The sequence below is a fragment of the Phyllobates terribilis genome, unplaced genomic scaffold, assembly GCF_046119375.1.
Source record: "Phyllobates terribilis strain yellow unplaced genomic scaffold, ASM4611937v1 Scaffold_4__5_contigs__length_816908805, whole genome shotgun sequence".
Taxonomy (NCBI): Eukaryota; Metazoa; Chordata; class Amphibia; order Anura; family Dendrobatidae; genus Phyllobates; species Phyllobates terribilis.
Window position 1 is genome coordinate 85238263 of NW_027362764.1, and position 21427 is coordinate 85259689.

At 43.3% G+C, this 21427-nt stretch overlaps 1 protein-coding gene across 2 annotated transcripts in view; it reads left to right on the top strand.

The window, feature by feature from the left end:
• The window catches only part of WAC (WW domain containing adaptor with coiled-coil), an 86753-nt gene extending 81302 nt beyond the window's left edge, over positions 1 to 5451 (top strand). For both annotated transcript variants that reach the window (XM_073677589.1, XM_073677590.1), the window contains 6 exons: positions 356 to 478; positions 626 to 774; positions 2325 to 2446; positions 3194 to 3383; positions 3968 to 4095; positions 4282 to 5451. In XM_073677589.1, coding sequence (XP_073533690.1) covers positions 356 to 478; positions 626 to 774; positions 2325 to 2446; positions 3194 to 3383; positions 3968 to 4095; positions 4282 to 4351 — 782 coding nt within the window. In that variant the 3' untranslated portion in view covers positions 4352 to 5451. The remainder of the gene's footprint in view (positions 1 to 355; positions 479 to 625; positions 775 to 2324; positions 2447 to 3193; positions 3384 to 3967; positions 4096 to 4281) is intronic.
• Positions 5452 to 21427: the final 15976 nt, after the last annotated feature.

The window sequence follows — 21427 nt, forward strand, 5'->3', positions numbered from 1 at the left end:
GTATTGTAGGGGGCCACAAAGCGTTTCTAATACCAGTTCTACCCCTGTGATTTGAGGAATGAGAAGCGTTGTTAGACCTGACTGTAGGGAGAATGTTTTGCATCTCTCATTATATTTTTCGGCATCTCTGCGCTTAGGAGACGACTTTATATTTTCTAAATGTGATTTTGCTGCCACCTAGTGGCAGAATCTTCTTACTGCACAGGCATTGTGTAACCTGAAGCCAATGACTTTCGCTTTCATTTTACAGTACCCTCCCCAGGCTGCCGCTTCTGTTTAATGGCCATTTTCCTTTTCATTGGCTTGGCATTTTTAGTATGTAGCATCATATTGTAACCTAGACATGTGATTTTAGTCCTTACAGCTGCTGTGACACAAGCCTCTCTACAGTCTATACTACACAAGTTCATCACCGCCGGGCCCTCCGCTTTCAACATCACGTCTCTTATCTCCCAAGTTGCACAGCTGTCTGCACAAGGTGAGCGCTGGCCTGTATTCACACTGGAGGAGTCCCAGCTTGTTAAGCATTTTTCCTCCCTTGTGCAGGAATACTGGACCTATGCTTTGTGTTGGTTCTGAATTTAGAAGTAAAAGTAGTAACGCTTTTTTTCTTTCTTTTTTAAAGCAACACAGTCCAGTCAGTCTCCTATGTCGCTGACATCTGATGCCTCCTCACCAAGATCATACGTATCCCCCCGGATCAGCACACCGCAGACTAACACCGTTCCCCACAAACCCCTGATAAACACGACACCCATATCTTCACAGCCAAAGGTAACTCAGCTGCTCATATATGGATGATAACTGTTTGGCTCAATTTCACCCCTGATGAAGCCTGTATTGGGGTGAAACACATCGGGCAGAGTTTTATTATAGCGTCATATCCTTTTGGTTTAATCACTATGCTGCAAATCATATGAGATAGCAGATGCTCAGTCCTTTATCGCCAGCTATTTGTGACATTATATATGCCGTCCGTCAGCAATTGATCCTCATGAGGTTTTTAGCACGCTTTTACAAGTGAAAAAAAAATCATTCTAATATTATACCTGCGTAATAGCTTTAGTCAATGATAGAAATGGGAGTTCGACTTAAAAGTTGCAAGATATAGTCAGAAATCTGAATGAATAATGAATAAAAAGCCTCAAGAGCTAATAAATGAGTAATAAGAATAGATTACGGTGTGATGAATCATATTGGCCAGAGTGTTAGATTTTTAATTTTTGTAACTTTACCCAGTAATAAATATATATTTTTTTTAATTTTGATTAAAAGTAAAATTTTAATATAGTTTTGGTTATTAGGTAACCTTTTTTCCTTTGTGAGCTGGTATTGTAAATCTTCTGTAGTTCCCTACAAAAGCTATAAAGCAAGATGGATTGGAGTCAATGACTGATTAAGGGTGGGGTCAGTCTGCGACCCCCCCCCAAGGTGCTGCCATAGGCAAGTTGCTAAAAATCTGACGTGGTTGGACTTTGTGCCTTGCTTGTTGTAGCCGGGATGTGATCCCATTCACTTACATTGCGCTGTGTTGTAGCAGTGACGCACACCATTTTTTTCCCAGTTGTGTAGCTCCAGCCTTGGGGTGCACGCCTATGTCTTTTTGTGCAGAGTTCACACTAGCATTCTGGAATAATTTTTTGGTTTCTTTATAGTGACAATAACAAAACTCCTTGAAAAAAAAAATGCAGTTGGTTTTCCTATTGGAAGACTTTCATCTTAACAGGGAAAAAAGTGCAGCGAGCACTTGGGCTGGCTCTGATGCAAGTGTGATGCTAGCCTGCGGCCGGGTGCAGATGGTTGTATACAGACCACAATGCCTGTACTGATCGCAAAGCTCTGAACATCGGCATCTGTAAGACGTAAATCCAGATTAGGAGGTCTGCAGTCAGTCAGAGCATTGTGATCTGTGTACAGACTGTGACATACGTCCGTCTGAACCCGGCCCTAAACTCTGTCCTTATGCTTTTCTCGTCTGTTTCTGCCAGTAAGTCTATAGGGATCATAAGAGATCTGCTGTACATCAGTTTTCCATGTGTGATCCATTATTACTGTGGTAATGGGGAAAGTCCAGACAATTCACTTCAGTGTTTTAAAATGGATAAGAAATAAATGGGAGAAAAAAAACGCCATAAAAAAACAAACAAGTTGCATAAAGGTGACCTCTTGCTTTACATACCCCTTTGACCTTTTATGGGAGAGCGGAACGCCCTTAATAGTTCCACAGATCATGGATGATTCCATAGATTATGGCTCCGTACACACAAGGGTTTTGTTTTTTTTTGACCAGTAAAATTAAATTGATCCTATCCATGTCTTTGCAGGCCAATACCACGGTTGGTGCTAAGCAAGGACCATCTACGCAGACTGTACCTCAGCAGACTGTGACTGCTGACAAACCCCAAGGACATGAACCCACTTCCCCCCGAAATCTTCAACGGCAAAGGTAAGTTACCCACAGCTATTCGGTAGTTATGCCTCGGTTAACTTGTTATGGTGGAGTTTCCAAACTTGTTGAGTGTTTAGGGGATGGGCAGCCGCTCTCTCCCACCCAGTCTGACATTGGGCATGGAGACCTGCTGCTGAATGTGGGGGTAGGACTAGGTGCTAGTTGAAGGCTAGTAGTTGAGTCCATTGTAAAAGGAGGCTGGTTTCACAAATTTTCGAGTATCAGACCGGAGTGCACGAGTTCACTGTGGTCCTCTTGACTTGAACTTGAGCTTTTCATAAGCGTCTGAGGCTGCAGAGTTCGGTTCAATAGTCCCTTGGCCAGTACGATCATCGTGGTCTCTACTGGGGACCACAAGGAAAAGATGTATTAAACCATCCTAATTGGACTTTCTTCAGGATAAAGCCGCCCTGGTGATCAGGTATCCTCACTGGGCTAAGTGTCGTATTTAATGGTGTCTATCCAAGCTCAGTATGCACTGCGTTATACCTGGTGGCAGGGGTCTCCTAACACTGGGAGCCGTTCTTTCTGATCTGTGTTATTGTGGGAGGTTCTCAGGGGAGCCCCTATTTCTTGACACTATGAAGTGTCATCTGAGTGAAGAATTTCCCTCTCACCCCCCATACCTGAGTGCTGTAGTAATGAGCCCATATAGACGTGGCAACTTTAATGGACAGGAACCTACTGTAAAGCTGCGCAAGTTCTAGATCAACCATTGATGTGCTTTTCTTGATCTTGCCGTAGTAGTCAGAGAAGCCCGTCTCCCAGTCCAATCCACACCTCCAGCACTTGTGCATCCAGCACGTCATCTGTAACACAGAGCACGTCTGCACGGTCGTCCTCATGTTCACTGACGCCAACGCTAGCTGCCTACTTCAATGAAAACCTTATAAAGCATGTTCAAGGCTGGCCTGCAGATCATGCAGAGAAACAGGTAACCTGTCCGCTCCTCCATCAGTAATCTGAAGTCTACAAATGTTATATGCAAGCCTACATCCGAGTGCATGCACACTTTTTAACCACGAAGCCCAGTGATTAAATGGTGGGAGAATGCGCTGCAGCTTCAGCGGGTAATTCCGATTTTGTTATTTTTAAATTCTGAAAGGGGGCTACGCAAGACTCGGGATACAGAGTGTTTGGCCACGACAGCCATTATGTAACCAAAGTTCACTTGTTGCCACTTACACCGCAGCGCTATACAAGTGAATGAAGGCTGCATCACAACCGCTACAGACCCACAACAAGCAAGGAAATCACACTTTGTTGGACTTTTTCTTACTTGCTTGTCGTGGCAGTGTAGATGTCACAATAACTGACATCTATAGCGCCACCATGTGGCAGCAGCATCATTTGAGCTGCCAAAGTTGTTTTTCTTCCCCTCATGATTTATTTTTTTGCCCCTTTTGTATCAGCAATGTTTGCTAAAAAATGTGGCGGCTCAGTGGTCTACTGTTTAATATTTTGGTGATTTATATATCACCGGTAACATACTAACTTTTTTGTATTGTAATTCTCTAGGCCTCAAGGTTGCGTGAAGAAGCTCACAACATGGGGAGCATTCACATGTCAGAAATTTGTACAGAGTTGAAAAATTTAAGGTCTTTAGTTCGAGTATGTGAAATTCAAGCGACTTTGCGCGAGCAAAGGTTAGTATGGGCTTACTGTGTTATATTTTCTTTTTTGCTTCTCTCAGATGGGGCATCAAAAACCTGGTGACAGATTCCCTGTAAAGGTGTTATCCACTACTTTAAAACACATTGTAAACTGTATAAACTTCGGCAGTGTGTTGTTTAGTCCGGCGTTCTGACCCTTGTTTTCTCTGTCTCCTGCAGGATACTGTTTTTGAGACAGCAAATTAAAGAACTTGAAAAACTTAAAAATCAGAATTCCTTTATGGTGTGAAGAGACATCTTGCACGTGGACTTGGGACTGTAAAGCAGAGCGAGCCCGGTCTCAACACTTTTGAGCTGCAAACTAGTAGACTTTGGACCGTTGAGCCGGGCAGTGGACACTTCAAAGGGGGAACGGGACTGGAGGGCGTCGATTCAGGGGGGAAATTAAAAGCGTGATTTGTAAAAAAGAGAAAAAAAAAATACAAACTAAAAAAAACAAAAAAAACACCCCCCTTGAAATGTAGATTTCTTGTAGATGTATCCTTCACGTTGTAAATATGTTTTGTAGATTGAAGCCATGGGATGCCCATGTGTATCAGAGCTTTGACATCCAAAACTAATCAATGCTGAGGTGGTAAACAACCCTAGCCTTTTTTTTTTCATGTAAGCTTGTCTGCAAAATTAGCCGTTATTATTATTATTTTTTTTTTTTTTGTTAATTTATCATTCAGAATTTTTTTTTTTCTTTTCCTTCACCCCCCCAACCCTCCTTTCCCCTCCCCAGAAATTAGATACCAGCACCAAGCAAAATGTATCTGTGTCTGAAGTATTCTCCAACAGTTCGGGCAGTGTATAAAACATTTGTGCTAGATGTCGGACTCTCACCCCGGCCCGGTTTGAGGACAGTGCTTCATTGTTATTATTATTATTATTATTTTATTATTATTATTTCTACAAAGAAATAAATATATTCCTGGAAGTGTTCCTCCCAATTACTAGAAGACTTTTTCCCATGCATCTAAGTTTTTCTTCTTGACAGCACTGTTGCTATGGCACTTTCTTTCTATGTATTATTTTCATTCCTGTGTACAGTAGCTTAACATTGCAGTGATTGATCGACAAAACCCACGCGCTTGTATAAATTATTGAAGTTCTTTCCACACGCAGCCTGTGATAACTGCCGAGCCGGGCATGTGTCGTGTGCCTAGACTCACATTACTATGCTCAGTCATACAATATACCAAGATTATTAATATTATACTTTTTTTTTTTTTTGTTTTTGTTTCGCCCCATTGGAAATAAGTAAGACTTCAAATGTTTGTGTGGGGGAACAGAGGAAAACAAGCTAGTCAGATGTGAACTGTATCTGTTGTAATAAACCTGTTTAAAGAGATTATCGGTTTGTTTTCATTTCATTATAGCAATGAGGTAAGATTATTGTAATGTGAAGTTTTGGGAATGAGGGGGCTTTGCTTTTTTTTTTTTTTTTTATATAGGGGTATGAACTTTTTTTTCTAGCAAGTGTTTGCAATAGAGTTGAGAAAAATGATTTGTCAGACCCTGAACCAGCAGCCACAATCGGTAGTTCATTGCAGGCAGAGTAGAGTCCTGGCAGCTTCGGCTCCTCTTTTGATTAGTAGCACCGGTTTGATGTCCTCGTTGCAGCGAGAAGAGAATAAGAGTTGTAACCCATCAATGGGTAATTGTACCACAAACCCGATTTAAGTATACATCCGAAGAAAAGAAATGTGCGAGGACCGAAGTTAAATATGGATAATACATAATCAGTGATCTTTATTGAATCATTTTTTAATAAATATCCAACATAATAGACATCTGTGGTGGGTGAGCCAATAAAAAGGAATTACCCAAAAAGTGTAGGAAATGAAAACTAGTATCTGAATAGCAAAGGAAACTTGTCACAGAATAAAGAACACCATGAATTGTTCAAAGATCATAAGTGACATATATGTACGAAGGTGCAATCAAATGTTAAAAACATAATAAAGCTAAATACAAAGGCGGTATAGAAATAGGAATTCTGGTGTCAGCTGTATTAAAGTCCCATACAATATATTGCATAAAGTGCAGATACACATGATTGTTCTCCCCGTGTTTGCGTGGGTTTCCTCTGAGTTCTCCGGTTTCCTCCCACCAGGGCTGTGGAGTCGGAGCCCATTTTGGTGGAGTCGGTATAAAATGGACCGACTCCTAAAATATATAATAAATTGGGTGCAGTAGTTCAATGCAGTTTGTGGGGAATATTGTTTCATAAGAATTTGGGTAAGTTCTGAAATGTCCTATAGATGTCTGTCCTATTCCTGATCTAAGGGTCTAGACTTTTAGCTGAGATGAATCTGTGCTACAGTAAATGTATCACTTAAACATGAGCTGTGTATGAGGGAGTCGGAGTCACGGAAATTGAGGAGTCTGAGTCGGAGGTTTGGATTACCGACTCCACAGCCCTGCCTCCCACACTCCAAAGACCTATAGGGAATTTAGATTGTGAGCTCCAATGGGGACAGCGATGATTATGTAAAGCGCTGCGGAATATGTTAGCGCTTTATAAAAAAATAAATATTATTATTATTATTATAAGAGATTCAGGCTCACCCACTAAACACCTAAGCAGCGTTTCGCCAAAGCTTCATCAAGGATCAAAGCAGAAGAGGCCCCGGGGATCCCGTTATGTAGGAAGAATGTGCTCTCCGCTGGTCGCCACGGATTACTGAGGTGTCCATTGGATCAGGGTCCTGCAAATCATTTTGTGCAACTCTAGTTTCCAACCTTTGACACCCCCAATGTTAAGTTGGTGCAATACTTGCCATTCTCTTTATTTGGTGGGGTGGGGGTAGATTGTTGCAAGTGGCTTTCGACCACAACGGCTGCTGTGTTATATACATTGACCCAATGTCGCCGCTGTAAAACATTTGATCCTGCTACAGAAACGCCCAATTCTGTCTCCGTTTTCCTTTCGGGGTGCACTTAAGAGGCGCCCAACTCATCGAAAATGTTTATTTTTTCCATGTCGTCCTGTCGCCCAGCAGTTGTCTTGTGTTATCGTTTACCTGTCTTGACGTCACCGCTCTTCAGTTTATTGGATGCTTGTGATGTATTATGGTGTTTGGTGCTGACTGCTGCTCTCGCCACCGCAGACTTCTCTCAATATCTGTAATCGATACAAACCACTGTTACCTTTCAATGATGGAGAATCTCGGCTTTGTAAATTGTTTCCTAAACCATTACAAATAAACAGACGAAGAAAAAACATTTCCTATTATTTTACCGATCTTTATTTCTGTGTAATGTAATCTTTTTTTCTGTATTATACAAAGTTAATAATGAAGATGTAGGAAACAAATGAAGCAGAGCTGAGTTTTCCCTGTAATGCTTTAGGGGTGTTAAAGGGAATGTGTCATCAGAAAATCATTTATCTTTGAGTTAAGTTTTAATGTCTGAAACATATTTTTAAACAATTTGTGGTGTTTTTATTTCCAATGTCCCTATCTATACTACTCTTATAAAGTGCCTTAAATTTTCAGCACATGGTCCTGGGTTTTAATGCCACATCATTGTACATTTACTGCACAGTATTAAAGCTCCTGCAAAATAGCAGGAGCACGTCCAATCCCCAGCTATCAGACACAGCCGCAGACCACTGGGAGAAGACAGAAGCGGTTTATCACCGCTTCTGTTTTCTACTTCACTAACTATACAGTTCTCATTGAGAGCTCTGAAAAGCGTTTAAGAATCTGGACTGCCACTGCTTCTGTTGGACCTGGCGATCCACAATCGGTGGGTATCTCCACGGCATAACAGAGCTGCTGGGTCTCTGCTCTGCCACTGACGAGCGACGTGCTGTTTTCCCCTGAAACTGGAGCTCCAATGGATGCCCCAGTTACAGTAGAAAACATGAAAAATGTTTTCCTTCATGTTCCCCAGAGATCTTAAATCTCTTGTGTGACCAATTATGTTAAATATATATATATATATGTAAATGTAACAGTACAGACCAAAAGTTTGGACACGCCTCATTTAAAGATTTTTCTGTATTTTCATGACTATGAAAATTGTACATTCACACTGAAGGCATCAAAACTATGAATTAACACATGTGGAATTATATACTTAACAAAAAAGTGTGCAACAACTGAAAATATGTCTTATATTCTAGGTTCTTCAAAGTAGCCACCTTTTGCTTTGATGACTGCTTTGCACACTCTTGGCATTCTCTTGATGAGCTTCAAGAGGTAGTCACCGGAAATGTTTTACAAAATTTACAAAACCATTTTTTTTTTTTTTTTTAAGGGACCACATCACATTTGAACTGACTTTGAGGGGCCTATATGACAGAAAATACCCGTGACACCATTCTAAAAACTGCACCCTTCAAGGTGCTCACAACCACATTCAAGAAGTTTATTAACCCTTCAGGTGCTTCAAAGGAATCTTTGGAATGTGGAGGAAAAAAAATGAACATTTAACTATTTTTCACAAAAATTTTATTTTAGACCCATTTTTTTTTTTTATTTTTTATTTTCGCAAGGGAACCAAGAAAAAATGGACCCCAAAATGTGTTGTGCAATTTCTCCTGAGCATGCCCATACCCCATATGTGGGGGAAAAGCACTGTTTGGGTGCACAGCAGGGCTCGGAAGAGAGCGACGTGCATTTGACTTTTTGAATTTAAGGTTTGCTGGAATAATTAGCGGACGCCATGTCGCATTTGGAGAGCCCTTGATGTGCCTAAACAGTGGAAACCCCCCACAAGTGACACCATTTTGGAAACTAGACCCCTCAGGGAACTTATTTAGATGTGTGGTGAGCACCTTGAACCCCCAGATGTTTATATCATACAGTTGTGAGAGAATTTTTTTCACATTTCCCACAAAAAAAAAACATTTTTTTTAGCCCCAAATTTAGCATTTTCGTAAGGGTAACAGGAGAAATTTGTTGTGCAATTTCTCCCAAGTACGTTTATGCCCCATATGTGGTCAAAAACTACTTTTGAGGCACAGGGGAAGGTTCAGAAGGCAAGGAGCGCCAAATTGGATTTGATATTTTGCTTGGATGGTTTGACAGTGCCATGTCACATTGGCAGAGCCCCTAAGGTGCCAGAACAGCAGAACCCCCCCCCCATAAGAGGCCCCGTTTTACAAACTACACCTTTCAATAAATTCATCTGTGCATGCAGTGAGCATGTTGACACCACATGTGCCTCACAGCATTTTATACCATTGGGTGGAGAAGAAAGAATAATTACATTTTTACCGCCAAAGTTTTCTTTTAGCCCCAGATTTTACATTTTCACACTGGGAAATGGTTACAAATGGCTCCAAAATTTGTCACTTCTGCTGAATGTAGAAATACCCCATACGTGGCTGTACAGTACTGCTTAGCCACGCGGTGAGACTCGGGAGGGATAGCGTACTTATTTGCCTTCTGGAGTGCAAATTTTCCTAGAATAGTATGCTTACTCCATATACAGGGACTCTGAGTGCTAGAAGACCAGAATCCCCCCTCAATTGACCCCACTTTAGATAAATTCCCAAAGAGGTATAATTTCCACAGGTGTGGTGAGGATTTTAACTATATGGGTGTTATCCAGAAACCAGCAGCAGTGGATGCTTCTGAGTGAAAATTGCAAACTGTTGTAGTGCCCAGTACATTATGCCCAGCTCGTGCTTCTGGAGACATGCACCCGTGAATTAGACGGGCTCTCATTGCTGCAGAAATGCCAAACGTGGATGCTAACTGTGGTTTAGGCACAGTGGTGGGAGGGGAGTATTTGGATTTGGGTCATTAACATATTGCCTGTTGGCAAATAGAACCCCCAACTAAAGCTCTATAAAACTTAACTTTTAATAATTAAATCCTTATTATAGTAGTAATTTATATTAAAATTCCAATATAGGTGCAGGTAGTGAGGACTATCAGGATTATTCAATTGGCATAACTGTGTATCCAATAGCCATCCTATCTATTTCCATTATCATATGCTTGTGGCCGCGGACCACTTATTGCACTATTCCCTACCTGTCCTATTGTAAACTGAAATTATAGCCTCCCCGACATGTTTCGCCTAACCGGCGTCATCAGGGGATAGAGGCCACAAGCATATGATAATGGAAATAGATAGGATGGCTATTGGATACACCGTTATGCCAATTGAATAATCCTGATAGTCCTCACTACCTGCACCTATATTGGAATTTTAATATAAATTACTACTATAATAAAGATTTAATTATTAAAACTTAAGTTTTATAGAGCTTTAGTTGGGGGTTCTATTTGCCAACAGGCAATATGTTAATGAGTTAAATTGCCCCTACGCTGTCTCTGGCTGAACAGTGTTGGCTATTTGGATTTGGGAGCACATAATTTGCTGAATTTCTTTTGTGTGCAAGGGCCACTTCACTTCTCCAGTGCCTTTGTGCTACCAGTAACGTGGAAGCCCCCTATATTTCCGTTCACAGATGACGGACCTGAGTGGGGACTTGCTTTTTTGTGGATTGAGTCAACATTTTGGATCACAATAAAAGCTTTATGTAAACTGTTCCCATTTATCCTGTGCTCTACGCTGAGCACTGATATCGGGGTTTCAATTTAAATCTCTGAGTGACGTAATTCAGATGAAACCTCCGAGGGATCCATTCAGTATAATGAGGCAGCAGAGTTACTCTGGACGCTGCCTGGCCTCTGTTCAGCAGTGTCCTTTTTTTCAGAGGCTCACAAAACTGTGGCCGACTGCACTTTAATTCACGCCTAATAAAAAGACGGACACCACCAAAACATAGGGCAGAATGCGTCCATAGTGCCTCTCTCTGCCTCATTATAGGGAATCTTCCAAACCACTGGTAACCAGGAAATGGCTTGGAGCCTGTGGACAGGAGCTGTGCACAGACAAACTAAAAAAGTCGCTAGAAAGTCTTAACACAATACCAAGACACAGGTGTGTGTCTTGTGAGCCCTTTCATAGGGCTAGGAAATACAACATATGGGAACATGAAGGGCTACTTGCAAAGCCCTACCTAAGACACAAGAAAATCTAACGGACTGGGGCAGGTGCTTAACAATATATACAGCACAAACATAAGCATGGCAGTAAATGGTTATGATGCTAGTCACTACTCATGGACAAGCCGTGAAGATGGGTAGTCAAGAGGTCCGAGGTAGTGTTGAGCGAATGTGCTCAGATAACATGCTATCTGAGTATCTTTGGCATGCTCCGCTAATATGTTTGTCTCCCTGCAGCTGCATGTTTTGCGGCGGTAGACAGATGCAACACATGCGGTTGATAACCTAACAAACAAGCAATCCCTGCATGTTTTGTGTCTGTCTACCACCACAAAACATGCAGCCACAGGGAGGCAAACATATTAGCAGAGCCAGCAGAAGATACTCAGCACGTTATCCGAGCATGTTCTCCTAACACTAGTCCGAGGTCAAAAGTCAGGAGGGTACGTCATAGACAGAGGGGTGAGACAAAGGCGTAGTCAGGTCACAGTCCGGGGACAGAATTCCAAGAAGATAGCGGATTACGACAAAAGGTCTAGTAAAACACAAGGTCAAAGACAAATCCAAGGTGCAGCAACAAAGATGAGAATACACGACTAGGAGCACAGAGCAAAGCTACAATTGGCAGAGAGCTGGCTAAATATCCAGGTAATTACTCCTAACAGGAGACACATGGATGAAGCCTCAGCGCGCCCTGGCCCTGATTGGGCGGCTAAACTGTCACTCAAGACACTGACCCCTCAGCATGCCCCAGCATCTGATTGGACGGTTGAGCTGTCCATCACCATACTGACAGCTAGCACGCTGCTGTCCTAGATCGGACAGCAGAACGGTCATTCACTGCGAACACACACCCTGATAGGAGGAATCGTGACAGCTAATCTCATCATTGATTACTTATGTAAATCAATGCTGTTTCCATTCAGATCCAGATGGATCCTGCAAATGGAATAGTGTGCCCAAAGTTTTAAACCCTGCCCCTAACACCACTAAGCTCCAACCAAATACCAAAAATGTATTATTACTTGTTATTTAAAACACCCTTCTTCACCCTTACTGCACACACTGGTTCACTGTGTGGCTGTGCGGCTGTCCAGAGTCTGGATACAGCTAGCTATTAGGGTTGAGCGAGTATGTTCTGTCCGAGTATGCTCGGGCCAAGCTCCAAGTATTTATAGCTGCTCGGTGATAAGGTTAAATCGCTCCCGTGTGCATGATTTGCAACTGTTTGACAGTTTTATTACATGTGAGGAATGTATTTCTTACACATTCCTCCCATGTAATAAAGCTGTCAAACAGTTGCAAATCATGCATAAGCTGTATCTAGCTTACCACTCACAGACACAGAGCAGACTGCAGAGTCTCCATTGTTATTAAGGAAAGGCAGACACAACACGAGAAGAAGATCCTGGAGAGTGTAGCAGCCGTAGCCCTGCTCCCACAGTATGTCCTGCCGGCCACGATAACACTAAAGAAGGACGTTATGCTTACTGCAGGAGCTGTCATTCAAGGACTAAAGATGCCGGAAGAAGTGTGGAGACGGGTGGCCCACTGTGATTTCACCAGCATAGTCCACCTGGAATTTGCCCGGTTGGGCAGCTGGCCAGTCTGGGCCTGTTCATCTCTCTTGATGTGAATAGAGGCTATTGTGCTCATGGCTTATTATTTTCCATGGGATATGTGCATGATACTTACTGATAGGTAGACGATTGCCCACCTTTGATAGAATATTTCTCAACTTCCTCATTGTCCCGCTCCGGATCTGCCAAGACTTAAAAAGAACATTGATGGTCACCACACTATGCCCCTTCCTTTCACGTTCACTCAAAGTTTTGAAAATTATTAATTGCCAATATTGGCTGGATGTAATCTAAATAAGGTAGATGGTGGGTCCGCTCTCCGTAAAATTGTTGTGCTTGTGGAGAGAAGTACAAATGAAGAAAGAGGTCCCAGCACTCACGTGTTGAATGAATGATGCTTAATCCAATACATAGAAATCCAATTAGAGACATTTCAGTCCATCCCAAGCTTTTATCAATACGTGGGTGCCGAGATCCCTTTCTTCATTTGTAATCTAAATAATGGGCTGGGAAAGCAAAGTGGTTTTCCAACCACAGTTCCCTTTAAACAGTGTGGCAGTGCTGCCGCATAACATAAAAAACGACCGCTGTTTAGGCAAAATGTTCTCATGCCTAGTCTGCATAGTGTTTGACACGTCCTCAGCCTATAGGTTATTTAAAGTATATTCCATCACTTTATGATCAGTGGGTGTCAAAACTCGGATAACACCACTGATCTTGAGAATAAAGGGCACACCACATTGGTGTAGCTCCAAGGCCCTTTGACTATTTTTCTATCTTACAGCTGCACTCCTGGCCTGTTGTGCAAGGATCTGCAGCAAGGTCTCATTCATATGAAGAGGGCAGGTGGAAGTTCACTGTAAAGTCATGTAAAATTGGAAAGTGCTTTTAAAAACAAACAAAAAATAACTTTGCAATTTACCTCTTCTTAAAAATCTTCTGAGTTCAAAGAATAGAGTGATTTTTAACACTATAATGTTCAGTTTATTGCCTAGGTTACTGGCTACGGGACTCAATACTTGCAAGCTCTTTGATATACAGCTTGTAAACGCTGCTCAGATGCTACAGAGGTAATGCTGCCTTCGCTTGCAGAATGGGACATCGAACGGTTTGGATCAGCAGCGCAGCCATCCTGCTGGTCTGAACTGTCAATCTTCAGGAGCCCACCAACCCCTGGCAGCTGAAAGCCAGGAGGAGAGTCATGAGCTCCTGAAAACACATGAGAACAACCCTTTAAGAACTCACACTCATCAGTGTAAATAAAATCGGGCCAATGTTGATCCTGAAAAGACATGCATATATAATGTGTTTTTAACATTAGCTTTTACATACAGTAATTCTCTGTCATTTCAAGCCAGTTTTCTAACTAATAAAACTATCTCTTCTACCGATATAGATAGATAGATGATAGATAGGTAGAAATATGTCAGTGAGATATATCTCAGTGCAGTGCGTGTGTAGCTTACTGTACATATATTTAGCTAATTAAAGAATTTAAAGAAAAAAATGACGTGGGGTCCCCCTTAATTTTATTAACCAGCTGAGGGAAAGCCGACAGCCTTGGGCTTTTGTTTATAGTCAGGGAAGAGGGTAATAAACATGGAGCTTCCCAGGCTGTTAATATCAGCTCACAGTTGTCTACTTAGCCTTTACTGGTTATTACCAAGGAGGGAGCACCCCCAAAAAATGACGTGAGGTCTCCCATATTTTTAATAACCAGCAAAGACTAAGCAGACAGCTGCGGGCTGATATTAATAGCCTAGGAAGGGGCTATGGATATTGGCCCCCTCCCAGACTAATAACATCAGCACTCAACCACCCCCGCCCCCAAGAAATGGTGTATCCATTAGATGTGCCAATTCTGGCTCTTAGCCTCGGTTCTTCCTACTTGCCCTGGTGCAGTGGCAAATGGGGTAATGGTTTTGGTTTTGATGTCAGCTTTGTAATGTCTCTGATGTTATTAGTCTGAGAGGGGTCCAATATCCATGGCTCCTTCCTAGGCTATTAATATCAGCCCGCAGCTGTCTGTCTATCCTTTGTGGGTTATTAAAAATAGGGGGGACCCCACGTAATTTTTTTTTGGGGGGGGGGGGTCGTCATTTTTTTTGTGGGGGGGGTCACCCCTTATTAATAACCAGTAAAGGCTACGCAGACAGCTGTGAGTTGATATTAATAACCTGGGAAGCTCCATGTTCCTTACCCCCTTCCTAGACTATAAACATCAGCCCCCAGCTGTCCGCTTTCCCTCAACTGGTTAAAAAATATATTTTGACACCCCACGCCATTTTTCTTTTATCCTATCTATATATCTATATCTATTCTATTCTGACGGTTCACGCTGTGAATTTACTGTTCTCAGCTGATGAAATGTCGGGTTTCCTATGAGATGGGTGCGTAAAAATCACATGGCACACGCATGTTCCGTGTGCCGTGCGTTTTTTTTTCTCGTACCCATTGACTTGCATTGCCGAGTCTGGGCCGATAAATGCGGCCACTTGCAGCATGCTGTGATTTTTTTCTCAGTCCGATCCGAGCTGAGAAAAAAATCGCAGATGAACACAGAATCATTGACTAACACTAGTCAAAGTGCAATCCAATTTTTTATCGAATTGCACTCCTCCGTTTTAAACGCAGATGAGTATGAGCCCTAATTCTCAGAATCAATGAATTCTCCCAAAGTACGGAGCCCGCTGTGATCATAAAGTGATAGCAAAAGTGAGTTATATGCTATCATTTAAAAATGAGCCCAGTTAAAAACGCGGAGCCTGTTTCAGACAAAAAAAAAAAAAGTGTATAATATTGTCCCACCTTTGGGTGACAAGGTGGCGTTTTCTTAGAGAAGGTTATAATGTGTAAGATCTTTTATACTGATACTGACAATGCCCGAAAAGTATAGTCTGTACACAAGCCTTAATCATGTCCTGTGCTGCCCCCTTGTGTACAAAGTGATAACAAGATCAAATTTGCTGCAATGTACAATAGAAACTGTGAAGACAACCATAGAACTGCAGTGAGAGAGAATTCAGGGGAGGCCTATCAAAGAATAAATGGGGGTCATAAGAATATTGAAATTCCGGACAAGGTTAAATATGGTATTGGTCATTCTAGCACAGAAGCTGACAGAAAAAGACCATTAAGCAAGAACAGTTTGTGGGACCTTTGCAATCCAATAGCTTATTATAATGCACCTCCTTTAGGTTACATTCACACTTTCAGTATTTGGTCAGTACTTTACATCATTTGTAAGCCAAAACCAGGAGTGGGTGATAAATACAGAAGTGGTGACGTGTTTCTATTATACTTTTCCTCTGATTGTTCCACTCCTGGTTTTGACTTAAAAATACTATTGTAAAAGACTGACCAAATATTCAATGTGTGAACATGGCCTTAACTGTCTTTGACAGAAGCTACTTGCTGCTTTGAAGATAAAAACAGTAATTTCATCAAAACTACAGGAAGCAGCCCAGTAAGTGACATATCGCTTGGATGTGAGGCACTTCAAAACTCTCACTCCAGAGAACGGGGAACTAGGAGGAGAGGTGAGTATTGTATTTTTTTTTTTAATCAGTGAGTACATTGTGATGGCCATAATACTATATGGAGGACTATGGGGAGTGCATTATACTATATGGAGGACTATGGGGAGAGCATTATACTATATGGAGGACTATGGGGAGTGCATTATACTATATGGAGGACTATGGGGAGTGCATTATACTATATGGAGGACTATGGGGAGAGCATTATACTATATGGAGGACTATGGGGAGTGCATTATACTATATGGAGGACTATGGGGATGGGGAGTTCATTATACTTTATGGAGGACTATGGGGAGTGCATTATACTATATGGAGGACTATGGGGAGTGCATTATACTATATGGAGGACTATGGGGAGTGCATTATACTATATGGAGGACTATGGGGAGTGCATTATACTATATGGAGGACTATGGGGAGTGTATTATACTATATGGAGGACTGTGGAGAGTGTATTATACTATATGGAGGACTGTGGGGAGTGCATTATACTATATGGAGGACTATGGGGAGTGCATTATACTATATGGAGGACTATGGGGAGTGCATTATACTATATGGAGGACTATGGGGAGTGCATTATACTATATGGAGGACTATGGGGAGTGCATTATACTATATGGAGGACTATGGGGAGTGCATTATACTGTATAGAGGACTATGGGGAGTGCATTATACTATATGGAGGACTATGGGGAGTGCATTATACTATATGGAGGACTATGGTGAGTGTATTATACTATATGGAGGACTGTGCAGAGTGTATTATACTATATGGAGGACTGTGGGGAGTGCATTATACTATATGGAGGACTATGGGGAGTGCATTATACTATATGGAGGACTATGGGGAGTGCATTATACTATATGGAGGACTATGGGGAGTGCATTATACTATATGGAGGACTATGGGGAGTGCATTATACTATATGGAGGACTATGGGGAGTGCATTATACTGTATAGAGGACTATGGGGAGTGCATTATACCATATGGAGGACTATGGGGAGTGCATTATACTATATGGAGGACTATGGGAAGTGCATTATACTATATGGAGGACTATGGGGAGTGCATTACACTGTATGGAGGACTATGGGAAGTGCACTATACTATATGGAGGACTATGGGGAGTGCATTATACTGTATAGAGGATTATGGGGAGTGCATTATACTATATGGAGGAATATGGAGAGTGCATTATACTATATGAAGGACTATGGGGAGTGCATTATACTATATGGAAGACTATGGGGAGTGGATTATACTATATGGAGGACTATGGGGAGTGCATTATACTATATGGAGGACTATTGAGAGTGCATTATATTGTATGGAGGACTATGAGGAGTGCAGTATACTATATGGAGGACTATGAGGAGTGCATTATACTATATGGAGGACTATGGGGAGCTTATTATACTATATGGATGACTATGGGGAGTTCATTATACTATATGGAGGACTATGGGGAGTGCATTATACTATATGGAGGACTATGGGGAGTGCCTTATATTGTATGGAAGAGTATGGCGAGTGCATTATACTATATGGAGGACCATGGGGAGTGCATTATACTATATGGAGGACTATGGGGATGGGGAGTTCATTATACTTTATGGAGGACTATGGGGAGTGCATTATACTGTATAGAGGACTATGGGGAGTGCATTATACTATATGGAGGACTATGGGGAGTGCATTATACTATATGGAGGACTATGGGGAGTGCATTATACTATATGGAGGACTATGGGGAGTGGATTATACTATATGGAGGACTGGAGAGTGTATTATACTATATGGAGGACTATGGGGAGTGCATTATACCATATGAAGGACTATGGGGAGTGCATTATACTGTATAGAGGACTATGGGGAATGCATTATACCATATGGAGGACTATGGGGCAGGGGCGCAACTACCGCCCGTGCAGCCGGTTCATTGAACGGGGGCCCCGAGAGAGAGGGGGCCCCTCCAGCCTCCAGCAGGGCCGCCATCAGGGCATGTCTGCCCTGACTCCAGTGTGGGGCCCAGCCGGTAGGGGCCCCCTTGGAGCCCCGTTGGGGGCCCCCTCTTGTGAGTCTCTCTCCTCATGGGGCCCCCGGCCCCATGCTAAGCGCCGGGTCCGGGACATCTCAGCGCTGCGCTGCGCTCCTGCGGCAGCGCCTTCATGATTCCCCTGATTTCCGGTCATGTGACGGCGCCGTCACATGGCCGGAAGTCAGGAGAACCTAGTGTCAGCGATTTGGACGAGCGCCAGGATTCTGCAGGGATCGCATGGGGGTAAGTATAACAAGTTTTGTTTTTTTCAAAATACAATTTACTAGGAGTGGGGGGAATGGGAGGTGTGTGTGTGTGTGTGTGTGTGTGTGTGTGTGAGATAAGAGATGCACATGGGGGGGGGGAAGATGATAAAAGATGCACATGGGGTGGGGGGAGATGATAAAAGATGCACATGGGGTGGGGGGGGATGAGAGAGGTGCACATGTGGGGGGAGGGGGATGAGAGAGGTGCACGTGGGGGGAGGGGGATGAGAGAGGTGCACGTGGGGGGAGGGGGATGAGAGAGGTGCACGTGGGGGGGGGAGATGATAAAAGATGCACATGGGGTGGGGGGGATGAGAGAGGTGCACATGTGGGGGGGGATAAGAGATGCACATGGGGGGGAGATAAGAGATGCACATGGGGGGATGAGAGAGGTGCACATGTGGGGGAGGGGGATGAGAGATGTGCACATGGGGGGGATGAGAGATGCACATGGGGGGGATGAGAGAGGGGCACATGTGGGGGAGGGGGATGAGAGAGGGGCACATGTGGGGGAGGGGGATGAGAGAGGGGCACATGTGGGGGAGGGGGATGAGAGAGGGGCACATGTGGGGGAGGGGGATGAGAGATGGGCACATGGGGGGGAGGGGGATGAGAGATGGGCACATGGGGGGGATGAGAGAGGGGCACATGTGGGGGAGGGGGATGAGAGATGGGCACATGGGGGGGTGGTGAGAGCTGCTCATGGGGGGGGTGAGAGCCGCACATGGGGGAATTGGGAGAAAATGAGCTGCACATGGGGGAATTAGGAGTAGGGGGATAATGAGCTGCACATAATGAATGTGGAGTGGGGGAGAGTAAATGATAAATGACGATGGGGTGGGGAGAGCACGGACATGATATAATGAATTGGGGCAGGGGGTGCATGTAAATAATGAATGCGGGGAGCAGGAAGTATAGAGTAGAGGTTCTAATTAAATTATATATTAAGTGCCTATTTACAGTTAATGAGGGCACCGTGGTGGATTACAATTTATATTTGGAATGGTAGGTTGCATAATAACTAACCATATATTGATGGTGGATGCACGTCTGTATTCAGTTGCGTAATGTAGAAGTTGGGGAATGTGCTCTAGATAACTGTGTTATTTTATGCAGAGACGAGTCCTGGCTGGAAGACGTGATGGCGGTCTGTGCTGGATGAAGGAGAAAAGCGTAGCTGAAGGACTTCACCTAGAGACGTCACCAGTGAGTCAGTGCATTACATGTACACTTACACTATATACTATGTACCGGGCTCCTGTGTATAATGTCACTGGTGATCACTGTATTACCTGTACACTATATACAGAGCTTCTGTGTATAATGTCACTGGTGATCACTGTATTACCTGTACACTGACACTATATACAGAGCTCCTGTGTATAATGTCACTGGTGATCACTGTATTACCTGTACACTATATACAGAGCTCCTGTGTATAATGTCACTGGTGATCCCTGTATTACCTGTACACTATATACAGAGCTCCTGTGTATAATGTCACTGGTGATCACTGTATTACCTGTACACTGACACTATATACAGAGCTCCTGTGTATAATGTCACTGGTGATCACTGTATTACCTGTACACTGACAATATATACAGAGCTCCTGTGTATAATGTCACTGTTGATCCCTGTATAACCTGTACACTATATACAGAGCTCCTGTGTATAATGTCACTGGTGATCCCTGTATTACCTGTACACTATATACAGAGCTCCTGTGTATAATGTCACTGGTGATCACTGTATTACCTGTACACTGACACTATATACAGAGCTCCTGTGTATAATGTCACTGGTGATCACTAGATTACCTGGACACTTACATTATACATACCATGTATAGAGCTCCCGTGTATAATGACACTTATGGTAATATTAGTAATGTGGTGGTAATATCAGTAATGTGGTGGTAATATGTGGTCTGGTCATGGTGTGGCAGTTTTTCTCCCTTCTGTGTGGTATTATTCGGTCACTATGTTGTGGTAATATGTGGTCTGGTGATGGTGTGGCGGTATTCCCTGTATGTGGTATTATTGGTCATTTTAAAAAAAAATGTATATGACACATTCCCTTAAAGAAAACTAAATAAAAATATATCTAAAAAGAGTATTGGATATTTTAAGAAAATTTTAATAGGTTAGAGTAGGGCCCGGCCAGAAGAGTCTACCTTATCGTGGTGGCGGCTTTAAAAATCTTTTGGCCAAAACAAAAGCTGTTGGCTATGTATGTGGCACCGTCACATGGCCGAACGTCAGGAGAGCCTGGTGGCAGCGACGTGGACGAGCGCCAGGATTCTGCAGGGATCGCATGGGGGTAAGTATAACAAGCTTTATTTTTCTTAAATACAATTAATTAACTAGGAGTGGGGGGGATGAGAGATGCACATGGGGGGGGGATGAGAGATGCACATGGGGGGGATGAGAGATGCACATGGGGGGGATGAGAGATGCACATGAGGGGGATGAGAGATGCACATGGGGGGGATGAGAGATGCACATGGGGGGGGATGAGAGATGCACATGGGGGGGTGAGAGATGCACATGGGGGGATGAGAGATGCACATGGGGGGGATGAGAGATGCACATGGGGGGGATGAGAGATGCACATGGGGGGGGATGAGAGATGCACATGGGGGGATGAGAGATGCACATGGTGGGGGGATGAGAGATGCACATGGGGGGGATGAGAGATGCACATGGGGGGGATGAGAGATGCACATGGGGGGGATGAGAGATGCACATGGGGGGATGAGAGATGCACATGGGGGGGATGAGAGATGCACATGGGGGGGATGAGAGATGCACATGGGGGGATGAGAGATGCACATGGGGGGGGTGAGAGATGCACATGGGGGGGTGAGAGATGCACATGGGGGGATGAGAGATGCACATGGGGGGGACGAGAGATGC